The sequence below is a fragment of the Mustela nivalis genome (assembly GCF_964662115.1).
Source record: "Mustela nivalis genome assembly, chromosome: 20".
NCBI classification, from domain to species: domain Eukaryota; kingdom Metazoa; phylum Chordata; class Mammalia; order Carnivora; family Mustelidae; genus Mustela; species Mustela nivalis.
Window position 1 is genome coordinate 20,302,869 of NC_139039.1, and position 25,789 is coordinate 20,328,657.

The following is a 25,789-nucleotide window of genomic DNA, read 5'->3' on the forward strand; positions in this document are numbered from 1 at the left end:
AGATACATAAAAGTATCTCTTAATGAGTTTAAATGTGTGTGTGTGTGTATATATATATATATATATATATATATATATATATATATTTAGTTCAGCATGCACTTATCTCTACCACAATAAGCCTCATGAAACTGAAGTCAATTTTTTTTTTTGATGTATTTATTTATTTATTTGCCAGAGAGATAGAGCGATCACAAGTAGGCAGAGAGGCAGGCAGAGAGAAAGGGGGAAGGAGGCTCCCTGCTGAGCAGAGAGCCCGATGCAGGGCTTGATCCCAGGACCCTGAGATCATGACATGAGCCAAAGGCAGAGGCTTTAACCCACTGAGCCACCCAGGTGCCCCTGAAGTCAATTTTTTACTATAAAATTTTATTTGCACATTGGCATAATGTTACATAGCCTTTGTAACATAATGTTACATAGCCTATAATGTTACATATGTCTAGACACATATGTTCACAAGGAACCTAAAGGAAATCACTGGAATCCCAGGGCAGTAACTGATAGTAAAGTCACTATGTAGATGGTCTGATAAGTCCCCAAGTTTGTGGTTCGCTTGCCAAGACCCCTGAGAATACATCCCGTGATTACAGACTGAGAAAAAAAAATGTCTTGCACCTTGTTTAGAAATCAGACTTTATTGGATTTGAGAACCAGCTCTGATGACTCATACTTCTGTGATCTTGACCAGTATACTTAATGCCTCTAAGGCTCAGTTTCTTAATTGGGAAAATGACCTCTAACAAAGTTGCTGTGAAGTCCAGCGGAATGACGAATGTAAAGCCGCAACTTCTTGACATTCCTTGTTGTTCTTTCAGTTAATCATCCGCTTGACCTGAACGTTTTCCACCCAGTTATGTAAGTTATGTAAGGCATCTTCCATATAGTAAGACGTAACAGCTAATATCATTGTTGTGTAGTATAATAGTAACATATACATATATGTAGTAGACTCTTGAACAACACATGAAGGTTAGGGGTATTGACTTTCCAACCCCCCCCCCCAACACACCTTAAGATATACATTAGGTTTTGACTCCCCTAACATTTAACTACTAATAGTTTACTATTGACTGGAAGCCTTAACAATAATGTAAACAGTGGATTAACACATGTTTTTTATATTATACACTATATTCTTATAATAAAATACACTAGAACTAAGAAAATATTATTAAAGTCATAAGGAAAAAAAATACACTTATGGTACTATACTATATTTACTGAGAAAAATCTGTGTGTGACGAGACTCGTATTGTTCAAACCCATTTTGCTCAAGGGTCATCTGTAATGTGTGTGTGTGTGTGTATGTGTGTGTGTGTGTGTATACAAATACACAGAGACTGTGTGGTTGAGGATTGTGGAAGTAATCAAATAGAGAAAGAAGTGGTTCACATTATGGAAGTAAAAATATTTACATACAATATTACAGAGACATCCTAGAAATACAGTCTACTTGGACAGAAATAAATCTCATTAGGAGAGAATTTTGGAAAGTTGATGTCTTTGCTTCTTTTTCCCAGAGTCTGACTTTTTTAATCACATAGTGTTGACAGGGGCACATAAATAACAATATATGAAGGGGTTCTTAAACTGACAATATTTTAGGATGCCAAAAGGACCATATTCTATAATATGATGTATTTACAAATGATCACAAAGGAAATAGAGTTCTGATGTGCATCTCCAGTTCCTTTTCACTAAGAATTTGGTGATAAATTTAAACTAATGTGTTTAAGGAGTAGCCTAATGGCCCTCATGCTGATTCAGTCTGTACCCATGACTATGATCCTAACTTCTTGTCCAGAGCTGCCTGCCTAAATGGCTCTTCTGCTTGCTTAAATGCCTCTGGTACTATTACTGCTACCCTTTAAGAGTGGCTGTATGATACTGTTAATTTCTGTCTCCCAAACAGTGGGTGCATTGTTCCTGCATCTGCAGTCTTTCTACCAGACCTATTTTCTTCTGAGATCATGTTCTGTGGTGTCTGTGGGCATCATAGCAAGACTGTTCTGGTGGTCTCTTTGTAGGAAGTATGATCCTTCCCTGTTAGAAGCACCAAGAAGTTTCTAGGAAACAATCAACACTCTCCCTCACAACAATTAGATCTAAAAATGAGCTCATTAATATAAGTTGTATGTTCTGTGTGTGTGTCCTACTGGAATTTGAATGTGATCAAATGAGATGCAAAGTGTAAATTCTGATAAGCTGGTAGAAAGTGAAAGAACTTTCTTTCCTTCGAACCCCATGCCTGGGACCTCTTTCCTTCACTACACTCCTGGGGAAATCAATGAATTGTTAGGTGCTCAAAAGAGATCTCTAAGTAATGTTAACATCAGTATAGATAGAGCTGGGGAAGTGAACATTATTGGATTATTTTAGTAGGGATCCATCTCCTTCCTCATGTGTTTTGTGTTTGAAGCTAGATATGAGGGATATACACCGAGTCTTCTCTCCGTGTAGAATATGAAAGAGAAGGTAATTAGAATTAATAGAAGATAAAAAGATTAAACAATAATAGAAAATGAGAACGTTATAGAAGGCATATAGATTTTATAAAAAGGGAAAAATTAATCTGCTGCACATCATTGACCCTGTTACAATAAGCCTTTGTTTCTTTTTCATTTTACTTCTCCTCTTTTGTAATATCCTAAATGGGAAGAGGAATGAGTTATCTTACAAATTTAGATTTTGCAAACTTGGGCACTGATGAGAGTACTATTAAAATGCATTGTTAAGAAAAATTTTCAGGGCACAAATGTGTCATTTCCTTTCTTCATGAACCAGATGCTGAAATACTATGTGATAAAGATTTTAGGACTCAATTGTAAAGAGAGGGAAGTGGATAAATCAGTGCTGCTGTCTTTAGGACAAACGGTAAAAGAAGTTTATTTTCATGTTTTTCCAAAATTGCTTCCATTGGTTATATGGGTCTACTCTGTGTCTCTGTGTGTTTTGTCTTTGTGTGACAGTAAGATCTATATATGTTTATATATATAATCAATAACTTTTGGTAGCGTTTTTTATCTACCACCAATAATCTGGTCTGGTTGTTTCAATGATTTTTAAAAAATAGAGATTTCTGCTAGGTTTTCTGTGAGTGAAAAATGTATGTGTGTGCATAAATATATATGAAGCATGCTAAGTACTTCATAGGTTAAACTAGCAAGAAATTTTTGACATATAATCGTCCATATTTTAAAAAAGTTATTGACCTTATTCAAGATATGATTGAGGCTCTTTTAATTAGTCTCATTTTCTTACTTATCATACAATACCTATTATTACCTGTATTTACTTATATAACAAATACTGGTTAGATATTTACTATAGGTACTTTGCTGAACTAGACATAGAGAAAGGATCAAAAAAGTAGAACATAGTCTGTCTTCAGGAAGTTCATGAACTAAGGCAAATAAGCATAATATAATCTGAACACCTTAAGTATTTGTAAAGGTGCTATAGATAACCACTGTGGGAATGTAGGAGAGGCCAACATTACTTGGGGGAAAGGATTTGAGAAAGTCTTCATGAAGATATTTAAATCTAAGTTCATTTTGAAGAATGGATGAGATTTACACAGCATAAAATGGGGGTTAGCATTCTCATTGGCCATGTAAGAATAGTGATAGAAAAGTCACAGAACTGAGATTGTGTATTATGCAGTATTTAGGAGCTAATATTCTGCAAGTACAGTACCTATATTTAAATCTGTCCTCCGTACTTCCTACTTGTAGAACATTAACTAGTTACTTAAACATTCTGGGTCTTGGTTTCCTAAGCTTGTAAAATGGAGAAAATATTGCTATATAGCTCATGGAGAGTCTGTGAGGGTAAAAAGAAGAAAAGTCCATATATTTAAAAAAAAAAAGGTACTTAAAAATCATTATTTACTGATGGTACCTGTGTACCAGTCAATGTATGAAAATTATTTTAAGGTTTCATAATAATTCTTAAACCGATATTATAATCTTATTTTACATATATAAAGGAAGTTGCAATCAAATCAATTAAAGTATTTGATAAAGGTCACAGAGCTAGGAAATGGCACAGCGAGGATTCAGACCTAGACTTCCAGTTCAAGGATGAATTCACTACCAAGAATGAGCATCAGTGGCATCAGGATATTTCCATTCTCACCTTAGTCCCTTTTATGGATATATTCCTTAGGTATAAAGCTGTTGGTTTTACAAATACGTTAATTCTATTCCCATTCATATATATTTTTGACTGTTTGTACAAAATCAGAGTTTTTGTTTTTAAATAATAAGAAAGGTAACAGAGTTCTTATTTACCCCAAATCTTTTTTTTTTTTTTTTTTTTTAAAGATTTTATTTGTTTATTTGACAGACAGAGATCACAAGTAGACAGAGAGGCAGGCAGAGAGAGAGAGAGGGAAGCAGGCTCCCTGCTGAGCAGAGAGCCCGATGCGGGACTCGATCCCAGGACCCTGAGATCATGACCTGAGCCGAAGGCAGCGGCTTAACCCACTGAGCCACCCAGGCGCCCCTACCCCAAATCTTAAAAGGTGAAATTAAGGGTTTGTTGGTAAATCTGACTTGGAACAGTCTTAGAAGAAAGACTGTACCTTAAATATATATTATATGTAAAGACTTTATTCGTATCTATATTAAGGAAGTTCCACTGGGGCTTTGCAAGCAACTGATGTGAATAAACAAAAACTTAAGGAGACAAATAAATATATAATAAGAAATAATAATTGCATGAACTATCTCTTCCACACTAATACTAAATAAGATAAAAGCCACTTTGAGATATCATTTAGTTCCTATCAAAATCTAAATGATTCTAAAATAAATATTATTACTGAGTAATGGTAAATTCGGCTTAAAATGGCCATGACTACATAAACAGGATAGATACATTTGATGCATTACTATTTGGCCCATCAGTTTAAAGTTGAAAAAAAATAATTTGAAGTATGCAAATATTGATAAGCTTTTAAGGGAAATACTTAAGACCAGCTGGAATGGTACCCCCATGGTATCAACCGTGTCATGTGGATATGTATGTATAGGATTCAAATTTCATCTGAAAAATGAGGGTATTTTTTTCCTGTATAAAGTGATGGGACGACAGAATTTTTTTTTTATTGAAGTATAGGTACAGCTGACATACAACATTACATTGGTTCCAGGTGTAAAAAATGATGATTCCACATTTATATACATTACAAAATCATCAGACGGATAAGTCTAGTTACCATCTGTCACCATACAAATTATTTCGGTATTGACTGTGTTTGCTGTGCTGAACGTCACATCTCTAGTGACTTACTTATTTGACACTGGAAGTTTATACCTCTGAATCCCCTTTGCCCAGTTTGCCCACTCCCCAATTTTCTTTGCCTCTGGCAACCACTGGCTTGTTCTCTGTATTGATGAGTCTGTTTGTCTTTTGTTCTGCTTGTTTATTTGTTTTGTGAACTTACGATATTTGTCTTTCTCTGTCTGACGTATTTCACTTAGCATAATATCCTTTTGGTCCATCAAGTACTGCCACCGATGGTAATATTTCATTTTTTATGGCTGAATAATAGATAGAGATCTTATGAAGTACATCTTTATCCATTTACCTATTGATAGACACTTAGGTTGCTTCCATATCTCTGCTATTGTACATAACATTACAGTGAGCAAAGTGGTGCATATATTTTTCCAAATTAGTGTTTTTATTTTCTTCAGATAAATACCCAGAAGTGGAAATGCTGGCATATATCAAATTTCTTTTATTAATTTTTTGAGGAACCTCCATACTGCTTTCCACAGGGCTTGAAACAGTTTACACTCCCACCAAGCGTTCCTTTTACTCCACATCCTTGCCAACACTTGTTCTTTCTTTTCTTACCTTTTTAATAACTAGTCATCCTAAAGTATGAAGTGATATCTCACTGTGGTTCTAATTTGCATTTTCCTAATAATTAGTGATATTGAGATTGTTTTCATGTGTGTGTTGCTGATCTGAATGTCTTCTTTAGGAAAATGTTTATTCAGCTCCCCTGCCCCCTGCTTTTTTAAATCCAGCTGGTTTTTGTTTGTGCGGGCGGGGTTTTTGTTGTTGTTGTTTTGTTTTGTTGTGTGTTTTGGGGGTTTTTTTGGTGTTGAGTTGTGTGAGTTCTTTATATACTTTAAATATTAATCCCTTATTGTATAATATGATTTGCAAATATCTTCCCCCATCTGACCCAACTTATCTTTCATATTGTTACAATATTTTTATAATAAAAACAGGAAACACTGAAGGGTATGTTTCCAAACAGGTTAACACTGCAACACTTTCATTATGGTTTTCCTGTTGTAGCTTCTGTAAACTTTTCACCCACTTCATAAAAGGCTGATATTGCAGAAATGTGTTTCACTTCTCATGAGAACTTGCTTTTAATAGATTATACAACTCAAAAGATTTCACAATCCTTTTCCCGTGCATTGACACTTCGTAGGAATTGTAACTAAATGCGAGGTTACTTTTTCTCTTTGGAAATGACATTTACAGACACATTTGAATTGTTTGAATTGTTCACTGGGTGCTGACAAAACTTCGCATGTGTGTGTTCTCTAACATGACTAAAAATTACAATAATAATAATCATTGTAAAGAACTGAAGTAATCTGGTAAGTCTAATAAATGACTTTGAGAATACTTGTGAGAATACTTTGAGAATACAAGTGAGAATACTTGGGGTGAAATTTTTTGTTTCAATTTAGTTATGCACAATTCAGAGAAAAACATTTTTTTGAGAAAAACATTTTATTTCATGATGTATAACAAAAGGACTTTTGAAAATCTCACATGAGAGAAATATGTACTTTTCTTGAGGCATAAACTCCAATATGAAAAATAGTCATAATTGTTTTTCATTTATTTATGTAATTTCTTTTTTTTTTTTAAGATTTTATTTGACAGAGAGCGAGAGATCACAAGTAGGCAGAGAGGCAGGCAGAGAGAGAGGGGGAAGCAGGCTCCCCGCTGAGCAGAGAGCCTGATGCGGGGCTCGATCCCAGGACCCTGAGATCATGACCTGAGCCGAAGGCAGAGGCTTAACCCACTGAGCCACCCAGACACCCCTATCTATGTAATTTCTTATTATGCATTTGTGTATATGATGAACACCTGCTAAGTGCCAGGATCTTTCTGCTTATTGAACCAAAGAGAGAAAAACTCCAGAATCCTGGATCTAACTGGGGGAAAAGGGAACAGATAACAGACAAGATAAATAAGGAAAGAGTATTTCATGTTACTTGGTGATAAATATGGAGGGAATAAATCCAACAAGGAATGAGAAGAGGAAGTGAAAGAGATAGGTTAGGCTTCTGGGAAGTCAGGAGCTGTTTTGCAGTCAGCTATGGGTGAGAATAATCTAGAATAAAGCTCGGACTTCAGGTTTGGCTGCTGATGCATTGCCTCTGTCTTACCCATATATGGCTTTATGTTTGTCTGACCGCATCCTGTATACCCAAATACACAACAGATAGAAGGTACTAATAAATAATTATAATAACAATCAGCTAATATGAATGGATGATACACCAACATCACGAATTCTAGAAAAAGAAAAGTTAGGTCAGTGTGGAAAAGATGCCATTATAACTAGTGATATTATTTAAAAAGTCTGATTGTGCAACTTGAGATCTGAGCTGGAGACACTGGCTTGGTCAGTACAAAGTTAACACCATGAGCCATAGAAGTAGATGAGATTCTCGGAAAGAGGATGGCATCTAAGAACAAAAGAAAATAACAGAAAATAACAGCAGTCTTAGGACAGCACCATCTGTGATTAACCTAAACAGCTTTTTAAAAACATTTTTAACAAATATCATGGAGGACAAGGGGTGTTAGAGAGGAGAAGGGAGTTGGGGAAAATTGGAGGGGGAGGTGAATCATGAGAGACTGTGGACTCTGAAAAACAATCTGAGGGGTTTGAAGTGGCGGGGGGGTGGGAGGTTGGGGTACCAGGTGGAGGGTATTATAGAGGGCACGGATTGCATGGAGCACTGGGTGTGGTGAAAAAATAATGAATACTGTTTTTCTGAAAATAAATAAATTAATTTAATTTAAAAAAAAAAAGAAAGAAATTAAAAATAGAACTTCCCTATGACCCTGCAATTGCACTCCTGGGTATTTACCCCAAAGATACAGATGTCATGAAAAGAAGGGCCATCTGTACCCCAATGTTTATAGCAGCAATGGCCACGGTCGCCAAACTGTGGAGAGAACTAAGATGCCCTTCAATGGACAAATGGATAAGGAAGATGTGGTCCATATACACTATGGAGTATTATGCCTCCATAAGAAAGGATGAATACTCAACTTTTGTAGCAACATGGACAGGACTGGAAGAGATTATGCTGAGTGAAATAAGTCTAAGAGAGAGTCAATTATCATATGGTTTCACTTATTTGTGGAGCATAAAAAATAGCATGGAGGACATGGGGAGTTAGGAGAAGTGAGTTGGGGAAATTGGAAGGGGAGGGGAACCATGAGAGACTATGGACTCTGAAAAACAATCTGAGGGGTTTGAAGGGGCGGGGGGCAGGGGTGGGAGGTTGGGGTACCAGGTGGTGGGTATTAGAGAGGGCACGGATTGCATGGAGCACTGGGTGTGGTGCAAAAATAATGAATACTGTTATGCTGAAAATAAATAAAAAATAAATTAAAAAAAATAAAAGACTGAGCCACCAAAAAAAAAAACATTTATGGAAAAGCATATATCAGTGTTTCTTACAGTTGATGCTTCATCAGCCTCTATAATCCCTGCCCGGAAAACAAACAAGACTTCCCCTGATGTACCAGAGTAGCCAGATTGGAATGTTTTTCACTCATCATTCCACTCAACAGATGTTAGTGTTCATCTCCCTTCCAGCTCTCTGTACCTCTTGGGTTTGATATAGTCCAGATATGGTCAGTTGGGCTAGTCCATTTGTAGACATTTATTAGAGGGTTTTTTTTTTCAAAGTTTTTTTTTTAACGATTTTATTTATTTATTTAACAGAGAGAGAGGGGGGGGGAGATCACAAGTAGGCAGAGAGGCAGACAGAGAGAGAGGAGGAAGCAGGCTCCCTGCTGAGCAGAGATCCCCATGTGGGACTCGATCCCAGAACCCTGAGATCATGACCTGAGCCGAAGGCAGAGGCTTAACCCACTGAGCCATCTAGGTACCCCTCTTTTTCAGTTTTAATAAATCTACCCAAAGAAACTGTAGTTTGAAATCCAATAACTTGCACCATGTTTATCATCTGCATAAGGCCATAGAAGACAGATCCATGCTTAGAGGCCGAAAATAAAAACAAAACTGAGCCTCATCTCTAGTTCAGGTTGAAAGGGAAATAAATAAAATATTTAATGAACAGTGTATATTTTATCACTAGTAATATAGACCAGGTCACTACTGCCAAAGGAAAGGATAATTTTTTTACGTAATTTATATAGGTTATTTCCTCAGTGTATTTTGGGTAGGTTGTGAAAGCCAGGTAAGTTCATGCAATCAGAGAAAGAAAAGAAGAGATTGATGAATAGAATGCCCCCAGCTGCATGCTTGTCTGACCTCGTCTGCTGGGCCTTCTGTCCCAAGTTGCTGCTTCTGTGACACTGATCCACTCTAGTCTCCATGCTGTCCATGCCCTCCTGCCCTTTAATAGAGTTTTCCATCCCTTGGGTAGTCTTCTCATCCTAATTCCTGCTCACTCTTCAAAACTTTGATAAAGGTATTATCTGTTCTGTGTTCCAGCCTTGACCACCTACTCGCTCAAAGAATTAATCACTCACTTTTGGACTGTGTCTGTGCTGTGTGTGTATGTGTGTGTTTGTGTGTGTACACACATACATACATACATACAATAATAGTAGTGAGATCACTGCCAGGTGATTTTTTTTTTTAAGATTTTATTTATGTATTTGTCAGAGAGAGCACAAGCAGGGGGAGCAGCAGGCAGAGGGACAGGCAGACTCCCCACTGAGCAAGGAACCTGATGTAGGACTTGATCCCAGGACCCTGGGATCATGACCTGGGCTGAAGGCAGATGTTTCACTGACTGAGCCACCCAGGTGTCCCACTGTCAGATGATTATAAAGATTTTATTCTTCCGTATTAATGCATAAGATCATTGGGGGTTGTGAATAGTCTATGCACCTTGATCTTGGCCTCCTGGTGACTTGCTCTGTACTTGATATAATGACACATAATAAGAATTTGTTGGAAGGATCTGCATGAAGGGATAGGTATTTCTATCTTAAAGTCATTGATTAGAAATATCCTAATACCATCTATTTTTTATTTGTTTTCATGGTAAGGCATCTAGCAGTCTAGAACCAACTTAAGGAAAAAAAAAAAAAGAGTAGAATTCTTTCTTTCTCCCAAGAAAACTCCTTTAACTCTGTGGCTTATAGGAAACAAACTGAGGGTTGCTGGAGAGGAGACAGATGAGGGGATGGGGTAAGTGGCCAATGGACATTAGGGAGACACGTGATGGAAAGTGATGGAACGAGCATGTAACAACTGATGGCTCTCTACCTCTGACCTCTGAACTGACCTCTGCCTCTGAAACCAGTACATTAATTAATTGAATTTAAAGAAAAAAATTACAAATTTAGTTGAAAGAACATATGAAGCTTCTAACAAGAATATGGATAAAAATAACATTCATCCTGCTTTCTTGAGGCCAAGATTAGATCAGTAGATTATCATTCTGAATTTGCCACTTTCTTTCCTCTTTAAAATAATGAAATGGTAAGTTTTCTCTAAGGAGCATCCATATAGACTCTAACAGTTGTCAAATATGTATACAAAAACACACAGGCAGTGATTCGAGAGAGATCTTCAAAGACAACTTGAGGAACCTGTATTGTTGCTGAAATTCATGAACATATATTTTTCATGAAAACAAATATGAAAAGCATGCTAACAATCAGATTGCTTAAGGCAAGTATGAAAGAGAGAGAGATAGAGATAAAGCTCCCAACCTTCCATCCATATCCGGGATTTATGTTGAATTTGAAGAGTGGTTCTCAAGGAGAAATAGGTATTTGGAAACGTGTGAGGATAAAGTTTTCGGGTTTTATTTATTTATTTATTTATTTATTTGTCAGGGAATTGTAACATAAGTAACAGAAGGATGAGGAAACATTATTGACACTTAGAGGGTGGCAACCACAGTAAAGATAGTCCTTCACAAAAAAGAGTTGTCCGAGCCACAATGCTACTGATGCTCCTCTGAGAACTACGATGGGAGGTGGCCATCGCTAGTTGATGAATGGACCTGGCAAAGTAAAAATGGAGGCTAATGAGGAAAAAGCTAGAGTGAGTGGCAGTGTCTCAACAGCATGACATAGTCACCCAGCCCTAAGATTTGGTTCAGCTCAAGGAATCTACCAGAAAAGTAAGACTATAGAATAGAAAGAAGGAGGGGGTGGGGAGGGAGGAGGAAGAGAAAAGGAGGGGAGAAGGAAGGAAGGAGGAAGGAAGGATGGGTAGATCTGAATCACGGACACCACTCATTTGCCAGGAAGTTCTTTATCAGAAAAAACACATCATTTTGGTCACATGGATGTCCAAACATCCATCTTGTTTAAAAAACAAAAACAAAATTTATATATGACTAATATCTTACCAAAAAATATCTAGTCCCTTCATTCAGTAAATATGTATTAAGTATATTCTATATTATATTAAGTATATTCTATATTATAACCTATAATAAAGAATATTATAGGTTGCTTTAGGGTCTGCTAATTGAATGTCAAATGAAAACAGACATGGGCCATCCTCTTATGTCACTCAAGGTCTAGAGAAATTTATCAGATTCAAAAGGTTTCATCTTTTTTATAAAAATATTTCCATCTAGAAGACTGAGTAACATAAGAGATCTTTCCTTTGCACTTAAGTGAAACGGGAGTTACACTATCACACAAAAGCCATGGTCATGCCCAAGGAGAAAGGGCCAGTAAGCAGCCTAAAAGGAAAAGACTGCTGGTTAATAGCAGGTATATATAAATGTATACTTTATGAGCCCATTTTTAAACATTTTTATTTACATTCTAGTTAGTTAACATACAGTGCAATATTAGATTCTGGAGTAGAATTCAGGGGTCCATCACTTACATACAACACCCAGTGCTCATCACCAGTGCCCTCCTTAATCCCCATCACCCACTTAGCCCATCCCCAACCCAACTCCCTCCATCAACCCTTAGTCTGTTCTCTATCATTAGGAGTCTCTTAAGGTTCTCCCCTCTGTCCCCCTCCCCCAACATAGGTGTGAGCCCATTCTTTATAAACTAAGGTTAAAAGATAAACAGCTTTGCTACATAGTCCCAATTGCTTTGAACTGTAGTTTTAAAATGAAATCAGCTAAGCTTTCTTGTCATTTCAGTTTTTAAAATTATTTGTTGGTTTTGCTTGGCAAGTAAAGCTATCATCCAAATCAAATAATAGAATAAATTAAAAAGGGGGAAATAGCAGGAGAGTCTGCATCTGAGTTAGGCAATTTGGTTTCCTATAATGGTCAATTTTCCCAGATGTTTATTTCTTTCACTTTGTCTCTGTCTAAGAAAAGAGGATCTAAGTCCCTTCCCTTATGTCCCCTTTTTCCACAGTAGCCAAATCATTTAAAGATAGTCTTTGGTCTGTGGTGCCTGGGGGGCTCAGTGGGTTTATAGAAATTTAGCCAGTCCACAGAGTGATGTATATACAAAGATTGTCATTGCAAACCACAAAATAAAGAATTGCCTTTGTAATATTTAAAAACATATATATATATATATATATATATATATATATATATATATATATATTGAGAGTTTAGTCACATCCTTACTCGTCAATACCTCTCTCCAAAGCAGGATGAATGTTTGCATTTGAACGATTGGCCTCCATTTCCTGGACAGGATATGAGTCTGGTGTCCCAGAGCTGCCTGTGCACTCAGTTAAAACCTCAGCTGTACTAAATCCCTAACTCAGCATTAGAGAAAATAAGGAATGATCAGAAGATGTTGACTTTATGCTAAATTTATCAATCAAGTGAACTGAACTGTTTCCAAGAAAAATCATACAATTTTTTCCATTGAAAAATAAAATGTGGTCTTTTGACTGGTGGCAGTCTGCATCATTAAGAAAATTTAATGGGGGGGGGGAGGTGCACCTGGGTGACTCAGTCAGTTAAGCCTCTGCCTTTGGCGCAGGTCATGATCCCAGAGACCTGAGATGGAGCCCCAAGCCCAGCTCCATGCCCAGTGGGGAGTCTGCTTTTCCCCTTCCTCTGCCCCTCCCCATTTTTGTGCTCTGGCTCACTCTGCTCTCTCTCTCATATAAATAAATAAATAATCTTAAAAACAAAAAATAGAGGGAGAGAGAGAGAAAACTTGTTGGAATTGCATTCTTGATGCCCCCAACCTTAAATATCAGAAATTCTGGGGTGAGCCCCATCAGTCAGGCCTCTCAAAGGATTCTGATGCATCTTAAAGAGATACAGGCATAGATGATGTCATAGAATAAAACTGTGCTTACAAAGCTACAAAGACTTATCTGTGATGCTACCATTGTATGAGGGAAGCCCTGAAAGAAAACAACACAAAGAAGAAGAGAACAGGGAAATGAAGTTTTGCAGTGGTTTTAATCCAGTGGCTAGACTTTATCTTTCTCACACGATAAACAGATGCCTTGGCAAAAGAAAAACTGACTCATGAAGCTCTGATAAAAGATCACAGGAAATATTTGCTTCAAATTTTGCATAACTATTTGTTTTATCCAAAACCTTTGATGAAAGATCACAGGAAATATTTGCTCCAAATTTTGCCCAACTATTTGTTCTGAGGGAAATTCTTTTTCATTTCAGCTCAACAGTTGTTTTCTGGCACTTGGAAAAAGGTTGTGTATTTTTGTTTGTTTGTTTTTGTTTTGTTTTTAGGTAAGGAAGACATGTTATCTCTCACTCTCAAAAAACACACGTCTATGCATCTGTAAACACAGATGTGCATTTGTCCATAGAAAGATACATGATTAGATTTCATGCAGGTCTTTCAGTGTGAAAATTACAACTTATGGGTAGATACAATATATTGCTAGATATGGCAGATAGGTAAATTTAATTAATTGTACTTGTTCCCTTGCTAAAATTGAATTTGCTTTGTTTTTTAAGATGTTATTTATTTCTTTGAGAGAGAGAGAGAGAGACAGTGAGAGACAGTGAGTGGGGGGAGGGGCGTAGGGAGAAGCAGAGTTCCCGATGAGCAGGGAGCCCCATGCGGGACTCTATCCCAGGCCTCTGGGATCATGATCTGAGCCAAAGGCAGATGCTCAACTGACTGAGCCACCCAGGCATCCCTAAAATTGAATTTTAATTTTAAATTGCCACTTGAGACATTATGCCAAGAGCCCTAGACCCTTCATGTGTAACTAAAGTGTTTTTCCACGTGTCTGACAGAAGTATGGAACAGTGGAATAGCTCTGAGGATCAACAGGATGACACTGATAACCGCTCAGAATCTGTGAAGTTTGATGCCCACTCCATGACAGCCTTGCTCCCTCTGTGTAAGTATGAGTGGGGTGCCTGTGGAGAGTGTCCTTACAGTCAGTGACACAATGTAAAATTATGGTCGTGGGACTTACCTTCCCTGTGTATGAATGTTAAGACTTAGTGGACGAGTAGGTCTTCTCTTTTGAGACAGAATAGAAAATCAGCTTAGGTTGGACGGAGGAAGCTTTGTTATAGGTTAAATTGGTCCACAGTGTTGAGCGCTGTTGAGAGGTCCTCTGACCTCTCAGCCACTAGACGAGGTCCTGGAAATAACTATACCCCTAACACCGTTAATTAATATTTGAAAGTCATGGGTGGTATGTACTTGAATTAGTCTCCTAGAGCTGCTGTCACACATCACCAGAAATTGGGTACCTTCCAACAACACTTGTTCTCTCACACCTCTGAAGGCCAGAAATCTGAAGTCCAAGTGTCAGCAAGCCCGTGCTCCCTTTCAAGGCTCTTGCTGGCCTCTCCCCAGCTCTAGTTGCTCCTGCCAATTCGTATTTTTCCTTGGCTTGTAACTGCATCACTCCTGTCTCTGCTTCCGTCTTCACAGGGTCTTCTTCCTGTGCTTCTGTGTGCTCTACTCTATTCTTGTAAGGACGCCATCGTGGGACAAGGGCCCACATGAATCCAGTATGATCTCACTTGATTACACCTGCAGAGACCCCCCGTTTCCAAATAAGTTCACATTCACAGGCAGTTGGAGTTAAGACATCAGCGCTATCTTTTCAGCAGTGCTGAAACAGGTTTGCACGGTCACAAGAGCTCAAAAGAATGAGTATTCGGTTATGTGTAGACAGGTTCTATTAAGGCGACAAGACAGAGTTTTCGCGTTCAATTCTGCCAAGCTTTAAAGGCTGAATAGATTCCACCGAAAGAGTAGGGTTGGTGAAAGAGGACCCATAGACATTTCAGTCAGAGGAAGCAGCATATGCTAGGGACAAGAAGGATGCGTTCCTACACAGGCAAAGCTGAACTACAGTCCATAACCCCAAGGAATGACAGGTTTTACGCACTACACAATCCATGGGTAGGAGGATGTGGCATGATGAGACAAGAGGGATTAAGACCCTAGTAAAAGCTGTGTAAGGTAGAGATGTTGAGAGATTGAGAAGGGAGCCCAGAAGCACTGGGGACAGAGAAAAAGCAGCAGGAACTTTGAAGAGCTACTTAAAAGGCAGAATGCAGAGGATCTGAGTATAAATTAAAGATAAGGGAGATCACCAATGAGTCTCAGGCACATTCAGCCTGGCAAAGGGTAGCCCATCTTGCTTGCTTTGTGGGTGGTTCTTTTTATTTTTTTAGTTCTTTCTCTCTTTTTTTGGTCTTATTTTTACTGAATTTTCTCTCCTTTCCCTTTCAATGCCTCGTAGAACATTAGTGAATAATATCTAGACTTTTATTTTTAATGTGGGAACTTAAAACTTGAAAACAAAACCTTTTTTATTCTGCAATGAAAGCAATGGACATAGGAAAGTAATATTTTTTTTTTTTAATTAGAGAGAGAGAGAGATCACAAGTAGGCAGAGAGAGAGGGTAAAGCAGGCTCCCTGCTGTGCAGAGAGCCCGATGCGGGGCTCGATCCCAGGACCCTGAGATCATGACCTGAGATGAAGGCAGAGGCTTAACCGACTGAGCCACACAGGGGCCCCAGGAAAGTAATTTTTAATGGATGTTTTATTCACCTAATCAGAGAAAATGTCTTCGTCCTCTATGAAGATTTCCCTCCACATTGAGTTAACTTTTCCACAATTAGTACCCCATTATGTGGATCACTATTCCAAGTAAGTGGATAATATGAAAATATTAATATTTTCTGAAATACCCAGAGGATGGGTTTCATTGATCCATTCTGAAGCTTCGTCAAAATGTGAATAGTTTTCTCTCATTTTTTAATGCATTCAAATCATATGAGGTATCCAAATACAGAATTATTGAGATGAAATTAGAAAAGAAGATTTGCATAATTATCATTGAAAACAGATGTCTCTTTTATCTGATTTAGACTCTGAAAAAAAAATCATCATTATAGAGTTACTTGAGGAATGTGGTTTTTACACAGAATATATTCCCACATGAAACAGAATAAAATTTATGTTTGAATATATTGGTATCAATATTAAAAAATATCAGAAAAATTAAAATTTGTCAACTAAAGAATACTAAATTCTAAAATTTGTCTACTAAAATTTATCAACTAACAAATGCCCTCAAATGAGACAAGTACAAGTTGTAGAGGACAATAACTTTGTCGTGGATGTTTAGTTAATGGAAAGTAAATCAGATGTTCATAATCATCCCTGGATTGGCTTTTCTTGTGATTGTTCCTTTTGCTTCCTACTGAATAAACAGGGACAAATTTTTTGTTCCCCTTTTATTCCAATAGGCTTGGTCATAATGATAGAATTGGATATTACCAAAATGTTAATTAAGTAAGAAAAATAAGTTTTCTAACAGCAGGTTGGGCTTTTGTTTTTTCAGATCCTAAAAATGGCCCCACCCTTCAAGAGAGACTGAAGTCCCTCAAAGCTGCACTGATTGCCCTTTATCTTCTTGTGTTGGTAGTGCTCGTGCCCATCGTCGGAATAATGGCAGGTACCATATTCTAGAGTTTTGAAACTCAGCAACTCATCCTGTGAATTCGTTGTTGTAGAAACAAAAAGAAGCATTCGGTCTTTTGTACAGGGGAGATTCACTAGGAAAACATCCATATCGTAAAGTGTTTCTCAAATTCATAAATTAAAAAAAAAATAGGTTCTTTAGAGTTAATAGGTTAAAAAAAAATAGAATAGAGAATAGAAGATTGAGATACAAATCCAGTGCCACCAGGATGGCCGAGTGGTTAAGGCGTTGGACTTAAGATCCAATGGGCATGTGCCCGCATGGGTTCGAACCCCACTCCCGGTAGGGGTGAGATTAGAGATACAAATACAGCTGTGCAGAGGTGCAATGGAATGGATTAGTCAGTTCCAAAAAATATGTTATCCCCTGGAGTCCTACGTACTTCTTGTGGTGGGTGGTGAATTTTATGATAAGTATTCCAGCCACCAATGTGAAGATATGAGCAGGACCACTTACATGCATAATGCCTAAAACAAAGCAAGACAGCAACAAGAAAACAAGCCAGTTGTTTGGAAAAAAAAAAAAAAAAAAAAAAAAGCTCTTCTGCTTCTGGCACTGAGAGGAGAAAGAAAGGTTCCTGCAAGTCCTCACGGAGAGGAGATCTTGCACAATAATGGCCTTTATTTCAAGAACATCTTAGGCTAGTATTTAACGTTTCTAAAAATAGCCTGATGGCATCCCCTCAATCTAAAAAAACTAGAACACTTTAAAGGCACTACATCTTTGGCAAGTCTAACCTGAGGTAGGGATGAATTTGAGGGTTTCCACAGCAGTGGGTGGCTTGCAGTCAGATCTGTAAATATTATTTTGCCTTTTTGATGGATTTGATTGGCGTTTGAATTTATGTGCCTTGTGGCTCTCCTGTTTCTGACAGGCAAAACGTCTGGACGTAGGCTCTCCCAGGCAGGGAGTAGGATACATTTTTATGTGCCTACGAGTCAGCCTAACCTTAAACACAAGGCCAAGCCTCCTCTGTGATAAGGCAACCTAAAGGAATATTCGAAGACAGAGCCAGAATTTGCTAAGAAATGATAATTAAACCACAACAGCTCTGATAGTAGCTGTCACTTTTGGGTATTTGCTGTGTCCAGACACTAGCCTTATAAATATTCCACAGATTATCTTAAGATTCCTTTACAGTTACCCTCAAGCAGGCATATACGCATTCTCATTATCCACAAAAAGATACTAAGACTGCTCAGTGGTAGAGCTGCAGTTGCCACCATGAGTCTTGATTCCTTAATGTCTGTGGTCTGCTCTCTCCCGATGTAATTTAATTTTTAGAAAAAAATGGGATTGGCCAATTAAACCCCCCCCACACACACAGCAAAACAGTTTCCATAATTTTAGCCAAAAAAATGTTTCCACAGGTAAAAATTAATTCCTGTTTTTGCCATTAAAAATAAAAATTAAAAAATAAATAAATTAAATTAAAAATAAGTTAAAAAATAAATAAAAACAAAAACCAACCACAACAAATGAAACTGACCAACCAAGCAAACCAACCACAACCATCTGTGGAAAAGGACCTGTTGTTACACAGCTGACTTCCTAATGAATTGGGATCATCTATATGCTGCTTATGTATATGCTTATGTTGATTTGAAATGCTCAGTTGAAAGACGCTTCATTGCTTGGGATCATTAGGTATAAGCTAGTAAGAATCTAGGTACATTCCATCGCTTTTATAGAAACCGTGGCCTACAGAGTGAATGCCAGGGAGTTGGAACGTCTATCTAATAGTCATGGGCAGAATGGGCCAGTGAAGTCTGGAAAGAGTTTAGGGTTTGAAGCAAGTTCAAAATTGGGGGGCTATTAGAAAATACTACCAAGTTTCCACATTCATTGTTGGGTTGAAATGACTGATCCAAAGTAGTTTGGTTAGAAAAAAGAATGAAAGGATGAGAGAATGAAAGAAAGAGAAAGAAAGAATTTGGTTCCCTAAAACTATAGCAGCCACCTACTAAGACTGACAAGAACCTAAAAATGTTCAAATCTTATACGTTCACATTAGTACTCAAATTCAGCACAACTTGGAATAGATCTCACTGTTTCTGCCACACTTGAATAAACAATTGACAATCCGTTTTCAACTTGAATGAAGTTACGGATCAGAATATTTTCCAAAACCAAAACAAAATAAACGCAATACATATCTCTATTTGATATAAAAAATTATACAGACAAACTGTATCTCTAAAAGATAGAAATTACTCTGTTTTGGCAAATATGAATTGATAGATGAAATAAAATTTTGTGCACAAAGACTCTATTTAAATTTCAAGGGTCTTATACAATGGAAGATCCTTCTTAATGATGAAGGCTTCTTCATATGCCATCATTTCTTAATGAGACTCCTAGATCCCTATCGTACTACAGCAGAACGTCTCTGGCAATAAAATACAATCTAAGATTAATGCATATGTAATTGTTGCTGAAATACTGAAGATTCTTTAGCTCAAAATAATACAAATTTTTGGCAGGAGAAGATATTAGCAACATGAAGGAGTCAATGTAGATCTGTGAAATCAAATACCACTCTCTCCCTGGGGGTTTGCGCAAGCCATGAAAGTTTGTCTCCTTCAAATGTGAAATAGAAAAGTCACAAAATGCCATCTTAATGAAAGAAATGAACATTTGAAGGTCTGAAGTCTTTCATTCTTTACCTAGATTTATGATACAGTGTTAAACAGTTTTTTTGAAAAGTTAGGATTAGTTTTTATATAGGATTTGGGAAAACAAGCAGTGTTGTGTTTGTAAATCTGTAAGCAAAAATATAGTCTTTTTGTCAACTTTATGTTGAAGTCCATGTCAGATAGAAACCTTTGGTCAATGTGATATTTTGTCATTTCAAGTCTTCCCTTTCCATACTGTGAAAAAGATTTGCTTTATCCATGTGAAATAGAAATCATTTCCAAGGAAAGAAAAATTATATGGTTTGAGCAATTATTAGATCACTATGCTTAGTAAAATAATGTGCAGAAACTACAATGGTCATTTCAACGCCCAACCTCCCCCTAGATTTTTTTTTTTATTAAACAGTATTAGTTTCCCATCAATATTTTCAAATATTGTGCATACAGACACATAAGTCACAGAATTTGAATCTAAAATATTAGTAACAAAACAGCTAAAAGCTATCAAATGCTTATCATATGCCAGTAAACAGTATAAACACTTTACATATATTCGCGCATTTAATTATTTGAACACTGACTGTTAGTATCTATCATATAGTAAATAGAAGCACTGACAAAATAATTTGCCTGAGATCACAGATTAAAAAGGAAAGAACAAGAGTTGCTAAGCCAGGCAGTTCCACTTTAGAACCTGGATTTTTTAACTGCTACTTAGAAAAGGCAATAATCATCATGAAAGGAACATTTTTAAGGGACATCTTTGAAATAGTTTTGTAAAAATTGTTAGTTTGGGTTCCTATTAGAGTCAAAATCCATTCCCAGTTTTACATCCCCAGAATTCCTCAAGCAGTGCTCTAGACGTGGTAGGTGCTCAATAAATAAATCATAGAATTAAGTGCCTGAATGAGGTTATAAGTCCAGAACTTTCTCCCTACACTTAAGATAATAAATGTGATGAGATCCAACTAAAACTTGTTTTTGTCTACTTCCATAATAAATTAAGAAGTGTAAAACACTACACACTCTGGATTATATAAAAATGTTGTCAAACATTTTACTCCAATAAATTAATTTTAAAGAATCTCACTAGGAAAACATGATATAATTTGGCTTTTTAAAATTGGGATTTAATTGCATATATCATTTTGTACTTGTTCCTAATATAATAATAGCTATAATAGCAGTCATCATCAACCAGCTTCTTTAAGTAAAGATGGTAAAGACTGTAACTGATCTAAAATATCTTTCATGGATGAAGCACTTTAGTTTGAACATAATTTTCCTAAGGGCCAGGTGTGTGCTATGGGATTTGTATGCCTTACCTCATGAATCCTCAAAACCACTGTTGGAAACAGTTACTACTTTTCCATCTTTGAGGAATTTAAGAAGCGAACTTTCCCAGAGTACCCTAGCTAGTAATTGAGGAATGGAGTTAGGCAGCTGGTCTGGTGCAGTCACTCTGGAAAACAGCATGGAGGTTCTTCAAAAAGTTGAAAATAGAGCCACCCTACAACCCAGCAATCATGCTACTGGGTATTTATCCTAAAGATACAAACGTAATGATCCAAAGGGGCACGTGCACCCCAGTGTTTATAGCAGTAATGTCCACAATAGCCAAACTATGGAAAGAGCCTAAATGCCCATCAACAGATGAATGGATAAAAAAGATGTTATTATATATATAATGGAATACGATGCAGCCATCAAAAATCCCCCAAAATCTTGCCATTTACAATGATGTGGATGGAACTAGAGGGCATTATGCTAAGCAAAATAAGTCAATCAGAGAGAGACAATTATCATATGATCTCACTGATATGGGGAATTTGAGAAATAAGACAGAGGATCATAGTGGAAGGTAGGGAAAAATGAAACAAGATGAAACCAGAGATGGAGATAAACCATAAGATGCTCTTAATCTTAGGAAACAAACTGAGGGTTGCTGGAGGAGGGGGTGGGTGGGATGCGGTGGCGGGGGATGCCCATTGGGGAGGGTGTGTGTTGTGGTGAGTGCTGGGTGCTGTGTAACATGATGAATCACAGACCCGTACCCCTGAAACAAAAAATACATTATACAGTAATAAAAAAAAAATAGCATCAGGCAGTTTATTCCTGAGTAAATACCAGCCTCTCATTTATATAACAAGTAATCTTGAGCTTGAGGTAGAACTAATTATCTTTTATGTGTTATTTCCCTTAATTGGAAGGGGAGGTGAACCATGAGAGACTATGGACTCTGAAAAACAATCTGAGGGTTTTGAAGGGGTGGGGGGTGGGAGGTTGGGGTACTAGGTGGTGGGTATTATAAAGGGCACGAATTGCATGGAGCACTGGGTGTGGTGAAAAATAATGAATACTGTTATGCTGAAAATAAAAAATAAATTAAAAAAAAAAAAAAATCTATAAGGCTGATACTATTGCCATATCATTTTTATTAAGAAAACTGATGTATCAGGTATAGATGTTTATGTAGATATATTTTTAAAGCATATATAGTTACTCTTTTTATTGCTTGGTAATGGTGAATGTGAAAAATCTTATGCATTCAAAATAAATGAATAAAAAACTAATATATATGTAGATAAAACAATAATATAGATAGAAATAGAGGGAAATAGGAAAAACAGTCTTATCCCTGATTAGTGATAAAATGGTACTGAACATTTTTTTGTTGTTTGTAATTATGTATTATTTTGATCTGCAGAGCTTATGCTTTTCATGATTCGAAACTCCAGACATACCGCTCTAGATCTTTTCTGAAGGATATTTGCCTTGTTTAGAGAACATGTGCCCATTTGGACATACAAATTGGCAACTCTGTATATCCCCCAAATACAACTTAATAGATTTTTGTTTGTTTGTTTAGGAAATAATTACTTAAAAGATTTTTTTCTCAAAGCATTGGAAATATTAGTAAAAATAGAGCAAATTAAGTGAAGGAGTTTTGTTAAATTTAGTAGATCCATACAGATAATACAATGTAGGTATTAAAATTAATTTTGTAATAATAATATGCTAGTGAAAAAAAGAGACACATTTGATAAACATACATTGAAATATTAGAATTTAACTCACGATGGTGAGATTACGAGTAAGTTATTTTTCTTTATTATCTATCTTTAAAAAGTTTTCTGTTATGAATATGTATTTTATAATAGGTAAGGAAGAATCTTATAAAAATAATATTTTTTAAAGTGAAAAAATTATTTGCTCAATTTCTTGTCCCACCAATAATAAATAGTCCCGCATAAACTGAAAATGACTATTCTCTGCCAGCTTAAGTCACTGGATGAGGAAGATGAGACACCAGTTTATTCATACAGTGGATAACACTAATACTTCTATTTTTACTACGTATTGTTTCTGTCACATCATTTATCTTCATAACAGCTAACGTATTCAACATGCTTGCTTCAGATACTGTGTTAAGCATTATCTCATTTTATCCTAACAGACCTGAGGAGTAGGAGGATACAATGCACTTCATAATCTCACTGTCAAAGCCAAATGCAGTGACCCAGAAGATGCATATAAGCAGCAATTCAGAAAGAATGACTTGATCCTAGAATAAATTCTGATGTAAAGTAGGACAAGGAGGCTGGCTGTCTCCCTTTCAACAATATGTGTAGTGTGGTTCACGCATTGTATATTTAAAGTAAATACCCAGTTTAGGGTAGCATTCAAAATGTTAGAATGGAATGGAATGATACAGAATGGAGTGGTGTATGCATTAGAGGATACAGGCCATGACTCTTGTTTATTTTTACTTAAATATACAGCACAGCTCCTGAAGAGGGAAATGCAGAATTGCACAGTTGGCTCAATGAATGCAAACGAAATATCTCAAAGTCTCACAGGAAAAGGAAATAACAGTGAAGATGAGATGAGATTTCGAGAAGCTGTTACGGAACAAATTAACAACATGGAGAACAGAATCCAATATATTTCAGATACAGAAGCCAATCTCATAGATTCAGAGCGTTTCCAAAATTTTAGTCTGGTGACTGATCAGAGATTTAATGAAGTTCTTCTCCAGCTGAGTACCTTGGTTTCCTCGGTTCAGAGACACGGGAACGTGATAGATGAAATCTCCAAGTCATTAATAAGTCTGAATACCACACTGCTTGATTTGCAGCTCAATATCGAAACACTGAATGGCAAAGTCCAAGACAGTACACTTAAACAGCAAGAGGTAAGAGCTTTTGTATTAGAACGTCACATGCTGGGATTGAATCCATCTAGATCCTATCTCCTTAGATATTTCAAGCAAAGAAAAATTGCAAACCCCATTTCAACATCATCTGAATTACCCTGATTTCTCTGGCAATCTTACCAGAAGGTTGTACGTAAATTTACGTACTGTCTTCTCCAGGTTCCCAACAAAATGAGGGCTATTTTTACCTTGGATATAGACTCTCTTAAGCTATTTTAATTCTGTAAATCTTGTTATACTTGAGACTGTCTAAGCCAATTATAATTTTTAGATTATCTTAGACCTAAATTTCTTCATCATTAAAGAAATGGAAACCTCATTTACATGAACAGCACATAACTCTACATTCGTAAGTAGTTTGTCATTCCCAAGAAGTAGGCATAAGTTTTAATGTGTAAAGATAACTATAACTAAAGAGTTAAATTTTGAATAATACTTGCAACATTTAATTTTTATCATAGGGCCAAATATACAAGATAAGAGAATAAGCCATGTTTAGACCAGCTTGTGAGCAAAACTTTCACTGTAAAGGGCCAGATGTGAAGGTTTAGTCTTTGGGGACTGTAAGGTCTCCCCTGTGACTATTCAGCTGTACCATTGTAGTACACAAGCAGCCAGAGACAGTATGTAGACACAGGAGGGGAGTTGGGATCCAGTTAATCTTTTTTTACAAAAACAGACTTCAGCCCATGGATCATAATTTTCTCACCTCTGTTATAGACTGTCCTGTGGCCCACCTACCAAATTGCTTTGTATTGATGAGAAAGAAACTAAAAAGCAAGCCCCTTATTTCAAAATTGAGGGGTTTTTTGGTTGCTAAGTAATTATAATTGTTCCATTCCATGAAAAATAAGCATATGACTAAAATTGAACTACTGCTCTGAAAAAGTAATCTTTGTATTATCAAATATCTAAGAGATAAGATTGTAATTAATGTGAAGCCTATAAAGTTTCCACCATTAGCTAAACAATGTTGGCATCTTGGTAGAAGATTTTATTTGAATAGACCCATTTTTGATTAATGAAGTTGTTTTCTGTATAGCGACAGTATTAACAGTAGTGGTTTTTTAAAAATGGCTGTCACTTATCGAGGAACAGCAAACCTCTAAAGTCATAACATCAGATGAAAACCAACTAAATTATGGCCTAGGGAACAGACAAAACCGGTTACAAAAGGAATAGTTTACATCTTTCTTTATAAGGTACAATCACTCGGGACTTTTGAATTTCATGTGATCCTGGTTTTAAGACGTCAGAAGACAATGGCATGGCCAACACCAGCCTTGATAGTCCATGTCACCTCTTCCAAAATCTGACTGTGTTTCTCACACTGTTAATAAGAATCTAAGTATATCAGTTACTGTTGAAATACCAAGGACTCTGGGGCAGCTGGGTGGCTCAGTCAGTTGCGTGTCTGCCTTTGGCTCAGATCGTGATCCTGGGGTCCTGGTATTGAGCCCCACTTTGGGCTCCCTGCTCAGTGGGGAGCCTCAAGCAGTAATCCCTTGTAGAGATTTAGAAACTGGGTCAGGGCTAGTGTGTGTATATGGAAGTGTGTATGTGTGCACACATGTGTTCATTGAAAACAATTTCAGACTGTCATCCCCACTGCTTAAACAATTGTATTCGTCTTCGAATCTTTAGCCCAATGCAGGAATAAGTAAATTAAATGAATGCCTGAATCGGTAAGTGCTGCTTGAAGGAAAGACTTAGGAGCGATACCAGCATGATGCCTATCAAGGACAGACCAAACATCAGCTTGAGGGAAAAAAGTACACTAG

General features: G+C 36.9%; 1 protein-coding gene across 9 annotated transcripts in view; it reads left to right on the forward strand.

Annotated features, from left to right (window-relative positions):
- MSR1 (macrophage scavenger receptor 1) overlaps positions 1-25,789 on the forward strand; it is a 111,600-nt gene that overhangs the window by 25,471 nt on the left and 60,340 nt on the right. For 2 of the 9 annotated variants that reach the window (XM_082715621.1, XM_082715626.1), the window contains exons 2-5: positions 9,011-9,173; positions 14,436-14,542; positions 17,016-17,129; positions 23,575-23,987. In XM_082715621.1, coding sequence (XP_082571747.1) covers positions 14,440-14,542; positions 17,016-17,129; positions 23,575-23,987 — 630 coding nt within the window. In that variant the 5' untranslated portion in view covers positions 9,011-9,173; positions 14,436-14,439. Of the gene's footprint in view, positions 1-2,699; positions 2,887-9,010; positions 9,174-13,852; positions 13,880-14,435; positions 14,543-17,015; positions 17,130-23,574; positions 23,988-25,789 lie in introns of those variants that run through there. The other 7 variants (XM_082715623.1, XM_082715627.1, XM_082715620.1 and 4 more) reach the window with 6 other exon arrangements.